The following is a 10267-nucleotide window of genomic DNA, read 5'->3' as shown; positions in this document are numbered from 1 at the left end:
AAAATGGGGTAATTCAGAATCTAGCCGAGCCAATAAATCCTATTTAATTTAGCATACATCACATGCTGGGGTGGGGGGAAGCGGAAGTAGTAGAAATGGGGAGTGATAATCTCTGATTAGAGGGCAGCCGGTCTAAGAGCATGCTTGCCTTCATAGCACTGAGTTTTAACAGACTCAATTTAGCAAAAATATTTCTCGTTTAAAAAGGAAGTTTTGGTCTATAATCCTGTGTGCTATTATCTGCTATTCGGAGATCATAGTGGCTTCCAGACTACAATAACTGTTATCCCAACTGCCAGTAGAATGATTTTTTTTTTAAAGTTATACCTTCACTATATCTTTACTTTATCACTCTAAAACTTACACTGTTGACGAAGGTATTTGGAGGGCTGGGCTAAAGTTGTGAATCTGCTCTGAGGACAACTTTTTAAAACATTTATATTGTATTTATAGTGTGGCCAGGTAAAATGAATATATGCATTCATATCATATAAAATGAGTATGTGGAGAGAGATTATTTAGATAAGTAAAATAATAATGAAGAGTCAAGAATTGAGAAATACCAAGATCCAGCCCCTCCCCACCCCTCCCTCCCCCATAGAAGCTTTTTGTCTGCAGGAAAATGCACATAATTTAAGGAGAGAAGATCTTAGTTTGCCATAATTCCACGCTTTCCTCTCTTTTGCCAGTTTTGAACCAAAGGGGAAAAGTAAAGCCAGAGCTAAAAAGGGGCTTGGAACCAGCCTTCCCCATTTTATATAATCATGCTTATTGACTGGAGGCTATATCCTATGCTCCTCTTTAAATAGAATTCTTACAGAAGTTGACGAAAATCTTTGGTTCAAAAAATTGATTGAGGACAAGTTCTCTCTACCTCCATGCTTGTGCGTCTGTAGAGTTCCGCACAAGAATTGCATGTCCACATTTGTATACTGGCCACTTTTACAGAGATGTATTGGCTTTTGTGGAGTTTCAAAGCAAGTAAAAGAATTTTTAAAAAATGCACACTTGTGTGCCCTCTGGGTGATGATCTATGTAACTGGCAGAATAGACATAGCCTAATCACAAGTTGGAATGTGGAAAAATGTGTAAATTCAATTTATTTCTGTAATAACTACACATATTCCTTTAAAAATGGGTGTTATAGATCCAATTATAAAATACAGATAGCGACGTTCTTATTGCTATCCACTTGTGCTAATATATTGTTTAAAGCAAGATATTTATTTAATAATTCAGAGAAGATAGTATTGGATTATACTTTATACTAATTGATTAGATTTGCAAAATGGAGACAATTTTCATTCACAGAATTTTTATTTAAAAAACTGAAGAGGAAAATACAGAATAAAACTATGTATATGCTCAAGCAGTAAGATTAGAGAAATTGCTTAAGGGAATACACTCATTTATGTGCTTAGTGGCTGGTTACACAATCCTGTATATATTCTGAAATCTGCATAATAAAACGTGATGTGGGGACCGACTAAGACAACACTTATTTGCTTTCAGAATCACATATGGACACACACATTTGTAATACAAATGTATACACACACACACACACACACACACACACACATACACACACCTTATTAGATCTAGGTGTTTCTCAAAACGACTGCTAACACATCTGCACATTTGGAGAATTTGCTACAGTGGCATTATTTAAAATGTGTTTTGAAGTAGGAAAAACAACACACAGATTGCTAATTCCGAAATGGAACAATTTTAAATCCCTGCTTTAGAATATTGCAGAGTCTTTTAAAAACTGTTTCTGAATTGTTTTGTGTGGTTGTTGTTGTTGTTTTGTTTTTTCCCTAGACTGTGAAAGGAAGGATGCTGAAACAGACTACAGGAAGTCCCAGCACAGAAGGAGTCACGTGAGAAGGAGACAAAAGATCACGGTGATTGGTATTAAAGGTAGGGATGTGATATTCTCTAAGCAAGATCAGAGATTAAAAATGAATGTGTCCCCTCTCGTCGGGGTGTCTGAGGAGAGAAGAGGCAGCAGAGTTATTATTTCTAAATGATCTGAGAAACTTCTCTTGTGAAAGGGTAAAGAACCGAGCAGAGCTTCACTTCAGTCTGAAGGCAGGGCGGTGAAGTGACGGCTTAGTGGTCTGAGGATTTAGAACAAGCACTAAAAGCTCTACAGAAACAGTAGGATTGGCTTAAATACTATGTTAACATTCATTAGGGTTGTTTTTGTTTAATTAGGGATGTTAATTATAATTTCTTTAATCCTTGCTCCAGAGTTTATTTCCTCTATTATTTTTGCTGAATACAAGTTCCAATTTCACATCTTAATATAGTTAAATTTAATTTTCCTAAGTTGAGAGTTTCTGAGTCTACAAACTTTGGGGGCTTGGTTCACTTTTTATTTATTTAATTTATCTCATTCACTCATTTTGGCTGGACACTTGACATAATAGAACTCTACAAAGCTAATTTCAATAAGCCAAATAGAAAGATTTGCCCACATTTAAAAGTAGGTATTGCTCCTGTAGTCATATCTTGGAGATTGTACTTGTAAATAATTATGTGACATGGAAAATTGTTTAAAAGCCCCTTTCAACTTAGTAGACTGGATCAAGAAACCCTGCCTCACTGGTGAGCTGGGGTACTTCTCCTGATAAATAAGAATGGGCCTTATTTTCCTGAAAGATTGAAGTAATTAAGGCAAAAATAAATTACCTGGATCAGCGCTTCTCAATTTTCTACCCTCATTAGAATTCTCCAAAGAGCTTTTAAAAATTACAGATCCAGGTCTAGCCTAAACAACGGGGGGTGGGGGGGCTCAGGCCCTCTCCTTCTAGAGAGCTCCCCTCAGTGATTGTAACTCATAGTTCAGATGAGAACACAGATTTGTTCAGTTCAAAGCAAAGAAGACAAAACAAAAAAAAAAAAAGAAAAGAAAAAAGAAAAACCCAAAGCAAAACAATACTAAAACAATCAAAAAAATCAATCAATTAGAGCCAATTCATGTTTTGAGGCAAATAATGGTTTTGCCTGGTTTTAAAGTTACCAGAGTACTTGGTTGTGGATACCCACTTACAGGATAGCTAAGGCCCTTCACAGACCATTACCAACCTGCTTTTAAGATTCTTCCCTGTTTTCATCTTGTGGAACTTAACACCTTCATCAATTCCAGCAGGGCGGTGGTGGCGCACGTCTTTGATCCCAGCACTCAGGAGGCAGAGGCAGGCGGATTTCTGAGTTCGAGGCCAGCCTGGTCTACAGAGTGAGTTCCAGGACAGCCAGGGCTATACAGAGAAACCCTGTCTCAAAAACAAACAAACAAACAAACAAACAACAACAACAACAAAATCAATTCCATGAATTTATATTCCTTTATGTTTAATGTCTCTTGTTTTCCTATGGTTGGACAAGAGGCTCCTGCCTTAGCTGAAGAAAAGCTACTCATTGTATAAAGAGCAGATTGGTAACGTGGGGTTAAAAAAACACTATTTTATAAGAAAGTATTTTCTGTGGATTTACTGTGTGTGTCTTCCGACAGAGCTAGTCACATTCCCTAGTAACACGTGTATAGTTAATATGTACTTCTCTTCCCATCGTATCCACTCAAGTATTCAAGGGCCACACTGCTTAGGAAGTCCAATGTCAACACTTGGCTCCAGAGGAGACATTTAATTTAGAATTATTTCTCATAGACATCTGAGTTCTGTTTTGAACTATTTCAAATCTAGTATCTTATTCCAACCACATGAATCATTTTAAGGAAGACCATAACGTACTTTTGTCTCATTAAAATAGGGCCATTCCTACTTAAAATAAAGTGGAGACGTTTAAGTTAATTAAAATGGGCTTGTTCTTTTGGTATGATGACTTTTTACATTTATATGCATTTCCAAGGGGGGGGGGAAATAAGAATGTATTATTTCTTTTTGGGTCTGGTCCCTTTCAACTGTGGTGTCTTAGGAAGCCAGCTGGCTCGCTCCCTGATACCTGATAGCTAAGACTCTTTGTGAGGCTCAGCATTTTCCTCAAGACAGGATTCTTGAATTCTCTTCTTCCTAAAGATACACATATCCTTTTAAAGGGTTCAGAATATTTCCTGCATAACTGCCTTTGTCACATGAGTGCCTATTAGAGTTACCATCAAAAGGGCTGGGGAAGAAATCTATCCTTCCACAGCAGAGAAAAAGGCATACCCTGAACTTGTTCACCAGCCAGAGGGACAGCAGCATTTTAAATGAAAACACAAATTGATTTTAGTAGTAAAATCTTATCGTCTTGTTTCCTTAAGGTGTCTTCCTTCTTTCTTGACGCTGGAATTTGGTAAAAGAAGCAGAGGAGAGCTTAAGCAAATAGTCTCAATTTAAACTCTTAGAAATTAGGAGTGTGACTGTCTATCAGTTGGTCGGTCATGCAGTCTAACGATAACGGCTGTAATTTACATCTGGTCACTCAACATGGACGTTCCTTCAGGATAATTAGGAAAAATCTCCATCACGTCCAGTAACGCCCAGCCTGTGGGAATGGCTTCTCTCCTCTGAAGTCTTCACTCATCCTGACCTTAGATTTTTCATCAGGCTCAGTGTGGGCTGAGGCTGCCGGCAATGCCCTTGCTGGGTGCGGACTGCAGGCCGACCACTGGAGGGCGTCTGGACGCTTCCAAATTTCTCCGAAGCGCCTGGAAACCCCAGGCCTAGCTTTGGAAAGCGCAGGATGGAGAATATGATATTTAATTTTATTCGTCTAATATGTAAAAGGGAAAAGACGCAGTGTTGAAAGGGGGGAAAAAGGTAAACTGCTTTCTTTTTTGGGTTCGGTCTTCTTACAGGCTGTATACACTAGAGAACAAAATAAAAAGCCTGGGATGCAGGTCTCAGCAGCATCGGGTGTGGGGCTCGCTGCCAGGGCGCAGGACCACAGGGGACCCATCCCGAGGCGCCAGGGCTCCTCGCTCCCAGGAGATCCGGCTTGGCTGGCCTCAAAGGGCCGGGGCCCTGCAACCTCCTGACCTGCCAGGGAATGCAAGGCCTTTTTTCAGTAATAAAGGCGTTTTCCTTCCCTCCCATTATTTCCCTCCCTTTTCTTCTCAAACCGAGTTTAGTTCAAGATATGTATATGGGGTCTGCGTGTGCGTAGCGAACCAGCCCCAGGATCCGCATGGAAAAGGTGTAAAGTACTGACGGGCTCGCGCGCTGCGTTTTTCTCCTTCCAGCTGAAGGTTCGCCCTGAATTGTAATCACTTTAAACTGAGAATTTTTTTTTCTCCAACTTTTCAAAAACGTGCTTTCAGAGCATCACTTTAAAGAAAAGTCCCATTTCCTGCCCCCAAGCTTTTAAATCTCAGGTAGAAAGAGAGGGTTGAAAAGCACAAGAGAGATGCTCAGATTTCCAGATGACCCTGCGCCGGGTAGTGTGCGGCGTGAAGAACCGAGCGGAGGTTGACACGAACTCCCATTTACTTAGGGCCGCTCCAGCCGGTCAGCGCAGACTTCACGTCACCTGAGCGTTCCCCGAAGCAATTTTCGGCTCCCCTTTTGGAGTGGGAGCCAATTTCTTTTCAATCGAAAGACCCTACTCCCAAGTAAAAAAAAAAAGATGCCCAATCACCCTGAGTCCAGACGCACTTCAGCAACCAAAGGGTTACTCGTGCTGCAGGGCTGGGCCGTGGAGAGGGTGCCCCGGCACTCTCAGTAATTCAATTAGTCAGGTTTCAGGAAGGTGGGGCGGGGGTGGGGGTGGAGGCGTGGGGAGGGAGGAGATGGGGGAAACGCCTCTTTCTCCTGGAGCAAACCAATCCGGTTAGAGAAAAGAGAGGAGAAAAAAAAAAAAAAAACCGATCTGTAAGCAAACAGCAGGCCTCTCCCTGACTGGTTACTCCAATCACCCCCCACCCTCCAAGTAAACTGCGTGGAGGGAGGGGGAGTGGGGAGGGGAGCAGCCCACATGACCTGGGCCGCGGAGGCAGCAGCGCCGCCGGCGCCTCCCCCTACTCGGTCCGGAGCTCACCCCCACGCTCGCGCCGCCTGCCAACCCAGCGCCCCGCGCAACACGCCCGGGCGGAGCCCCCCGCCCGCCCGCCCACGTCCACGTCCACGCGCGCGGGCTCGCGTGGTGCCGAGGCTGCTGCCGCCTGGGCCGCCGCGGCAGTCAGCTTTACACGCAGGTCATTAACGAGGGGGCGTGCCCGAGGAGATTTTTTTTTTCCCATAAAGCATTTTTCTCTCCTTTTCTTTCTTTCTTTCTTTTTTTTTTTTTCCCCTCCTCTTTTGCAAAACTGACTTTTCCCCTCCTTTCTACTTCTCGCCAGTCTCCCCAACCTCTCCAGGCTGCTCGCGCCGCTGCACTCAAGTTTATTTTCCCGCCTGGGCAGAGGTTTTAGGATTCGGTCGGTGGCTTTCACCTCTCGTTACTGCTGTGCTTAAGGAGGGAAGGAGGAGGCAGCTCCGGATCGGGAAGGTTTTCTGATGTAGTCATCGGGGAGGTGCCAGCAGCTCGCGTGTGCTCCCTCTCCCTTTTCCCCTCCCGGTTTCAAACTGATTGATGAATCTCTACAAGTTGCTGGGGTTGGGGCCGGAGCAGTCCGAGTCCCAGGGACACTTCTGAGAGCTCCCCCCACCGGGGCTCTGGGCACGCCGTGCAGGGGTTCAGCCTCTCTCCCGGAAGGCGAACGGAGACTGACATCAGCCCATCCCGGACTTGGAGGGCTCCATCCGAAAGTGATTGTTTCCCCTCCCGCTTCTCAGCCCGGCAGTTGGCTTGGCGTCGCCCTGCAGGTTTGGGCATCCCAGCCCCGCCTGGCTGGCTGGTTCACAACCTCTGCTCTTCATTCACTCCGCGGCACCCACACCCGGCCAAGACAAGCAAGCAGGAGAAATCCCCGACTCAACCAGCGCCCGGGGGTGCCATCTCGCTCTGCCTCTGCGGTCGGACTTCTCTAGGGACCTGCGGGAAGACGTGAAGAGCCAAACTTTTCTTGGGAGCTTTTTCCGAAGCAAGACCCGCTCCTCCTCTCCTCGCCCGAGCGCTCGGCTGCGGCTTTGGGCAGTTCCAGGACGCCGGCAGAGCCGGGCTCGCGGATCCAGGTCGCCACTCTTTTCTCTGCGCACCTCCGGGTACCGCAGTCCCCAGGACTCCTGCGAGCCTTGCGGGGGGTCGCCTGGCCAAGGCACAAAAGGGAGGTTCCGGACAGCTTCCAGCCTCCTGGGGCCACCAGCGTGAGGACGCCCCCCCACTCCGCCCCCCTCCACACAGCGCCCTCCTCCTGCAGTTTCTCTCCGGCCGCCAAAGTAACTTGGAACAAAGCGGGGCGCACGGTGAGGGCCCAGCGCGGCGGAGGAAGCCCGTGAAGACCGCGGCACCGACACTGAGCCGGGCCCGGCGGGCCGGTGTATGTCTCCCCGCAGCCGCGGCGCTCAACTCCCCGTGACTGTGCAGCGCGCGCCGCCGCCTGCCCCGACCCGCGTTGCCGCCGCCCGGCCCCACACGCACCTCCCTCTCCCGGGGTGACCGGCTTGCAGCCGCCGCCCGAGACACAGCTCCGCACCCCTTCCCCCGCCCTCGCCGCCGCCACCGCACACACGCACGCGTCTCTCCGTCTTGTGATTCTTCTCCCCTCCCGAGCCCTTCAGTGGGGGTGCGAGTTTGTCCCCCCGCCCCAGCCACTGCCTCCTTCTTCTCTCCTCTTCCTCTTCCTCCCGCGCTCGCCGCGCGCCTCTCGCCCCTTCATCGTATTTATTCCTATTTATTTGGCGTCCGCTCTCTTCGTCTGCCCCTCTCCCTCCCTCCCCCTGGATCCCCGCTCTCTCCCCGGAGTGGCGCGTCGGGGGCTCCGCCGCTGGCTAGGCGTGATGTTGCACGTGGAGATGTTGACGCTGCTCTTTCTGGTGCTCTGGATGTGTGTGTTCAGCCAGGACCCGGGCTCCAAAGTCGTCGCCGACCGCTACGCCGTCTACTGGAACAGCAGCAACCCCAGGTAAGGTGGCCGGGGCGGGGGCGCCGAGAGCTCGGGCTCCGCGGGCCTGGGCCGGGAGCAGGGGACACGGCGGCCGGGAGCGGCGCGCACCAGCCGCAGGCAGCGCGCGCCCTCGGAGCCTGCGTCGCCAGACGCCGTTGGCCGCCCGGCGCCGGCGGGAAGCGCTCGCTCCGCGCCGCTCTTTGTTAAACCAGGGCGGCAGGGCCGGCGGCTGCTCGCAATCCCCAGGGCTGCGCGGAGCTGCTGCCTCCGACCGGGTGCGGGGAAGACACGGGAATGGGCGGGAGCCCCGGACCCGGGCCATCGTTTCCCAGCCGGGGAGATTGGCCCGCACCTCCGGATCCCGGCTCAGCGCTTGGGTGCTGGTAGCCTCGGGTGCGTACTGCCGAGAGGTCCTCCCTGGAGCCTGGGGGTGCACGGGGCTGGGGCCGAGACCCTGATAGATTGCATCAAAGTTTTTATTTTTTAATTTTAAAATTTTTATTTAAACATAATGCCTTCTTTTCCCTCCTTGCGCGCATAGAGAGTGCGTACCGGTTAGAGGGAAGCGAAGGGGGGTTGGAGGGGTGGGTGAGTGGGAAGCGGAAGCTTTAGGGTTTAATGTTTTTTTTAACTGCGAGATAACTGTTCGGTGACCCCCCCGCCCCCGCCCCACACACCCCCACACCGCCAAGTCGGTCTAGGCCCATCGCGCTTGGCCGTGGAAAGGATTCTCCTAGCTCGGGCACCCTCCTTTCCCCCCCAATGGGCTTAAGGTGCCAGAAAGTTTGATCGAATGCCGGGTTACGTCACGAGTGCAGAGCGAGCTGCTGGAGTTGGCAAGCCGGAAGGTGGGAGCCTTCGCCCCGGGGCCTGGCGCTGCGCAGCTGGAGGGACGCGCGCGGTTACCTGAGACAGCATCTAGGCGACCCCAAAGCCTGAGGCTCGGCGGGAGGCTGGAGGCGGGCGCCGGGGACTACCTTAGCGCACGCTCTGGGCCCTAGCATGCCGCAGCCACCCTGCGATCTTGGACCCCGGAGAGGGGAGGAGGGTCGTCCCCAGCACCAGGCAGACCCTTTCTGGTTCCGGCTTTCCCCAAACCTTACTTTCTCCCGGATCTGGACCCCAGCAGTCGGTCCCGCTGGGCCCACATCGCTCTGCTTTCAGCTGTGGGCTGGTAGTATTGGTGTGTTGTTCTGGAAGGGAAGCAGTGTCGCTTGTACCTAGAATCACAGGTTTTTCTCTGGGCTGAAGTGGAAGTTGCGAGGAAAGAGGCGGGAGGCCGAGGACTTAGCCTGTGGTTGTGGCGCATCTAAAGCTCTAGGCGAGGGGGCCGGCAGACGCATCCAATTCAGCTTCCCACCAGCCTTTTCTAGCGCCTCCAGCTTTCCCTCTGTTATGAATTCAGAGGTTTTTCCCGGTTGCCTAGGGTCAGCTGGGATGAAGAACAGATTTCTCCAAGAACGCTCAGGATTGTCCATCCTAGGGAGAAATCGCCCCACCCTGTTACTCCGGCCCAGTCACACCCAGGTAGCCTAAAGTGCCTGTCTAGCACATCCTGGAAAGTTTGCGTTTTTTTAATAAAAAGGGTGTCATGGGGGTGGGAATCAGAATGGGAAACTATTTCCTCTTTGACACGCCACTAACTTCTATTAGGAAAAGAGAAAGAGATGACGCTCTGCCAGAGAATATGCCTTTTATTGAAGCTGACAAGACAAATAGAACAAGCTTTCCATTTGCAATGGTGTTAAAAGCAAGTCTAATTACGTCGCTTGGAGTAGGCACCTTCATACTTTACTGGGCAGCATGCATGGAATATCAGTTTGTATTTTTAAACTTTAAATGATTTATCTAATAAAGTAGAGCCAGTTATTTAAATTTGGGACATTTTGCTCTTGTTGGTCACTCAAAATAATTCAGTGGGATCTTTTTTTTGTCCTGGTATTCATTCATTAGAAAGGTGGTTGTCTCAGTTTGCCTTAGATTAGAGCAGAAGGAAGTATCAACTAACCCCCCTCTTCACCTGTCAAGCTGGGCTCACTAAGTTACCGGGCATTTTATCTCAGTTTTATGCTTTCGCTACCGTTGTTTGGTTTGACATTAGCAAATTGATTTTTGTCATAGGTCATGTTTTTTAATAGATCTGCCCTTCCTAAAGAAAGCTCTTTCTCTCAGGATGCCATGGTAGCTTTGAACCTGCTCAGTTATAATCTGTAGACTTTTAAAAGACCGCGAATAGTCTTAAACCAGCATGTTAATTTGAAGCCTGTGAAAATAACTCACTAGTTGGCCATAAGCGGTTTGATGGCATCTCAAAGAAAGAATCAGGGACCTTTC

At 48.9% G+C, this 10267-nt stretch overlaps 1 protein-coding gene across 2 annotated transcripts in view; it reads left to right on the top strand.

Annotated features, from left to right (window-relative positions):
• The first annotated feature begins 6082 nt into the window (after positions 1-6082).
• Positions 6083-10267, top strand: part of Efna5 (ephrin A5) — a 285965-nt gene continuing 281780 nt past the window's right edge. The window contains exon 1 of one of the 2 annotated variants that reach the window (XM_021217832.2): positions 6083-7951. In XM_021217832.2, coding sequence (XP_021073491.1) covers positions 7827-7951 — 125 coding nt within the window. In that variant the 5' untranslated portion in view covers positions 6083-7826. The remainder of the gene's footprint in view (positions 7952-10267) is intronic. The other variant, XM_021217831.2, reaches the window with a different exon arrangement.

The sequence above is a fragment of the Mus pahari genome, chromosome 18 (genome assembly GCF_900095145.1).
Source record: "Mus pahari chromosome 18, PAHARI_EIJ_v1.1, whole genome shotgun sequence".
NCBI classification, from domain to species: Eukaryota; Metazoa; Chordata; class Mammalia; order Rodentia; family Muridae; genus Mus; species Mus pahari.
Note: the sequence above shows the minus strand (reverse complement) of the source record. Positions and strands in the feature narration are given on the sequence as shown.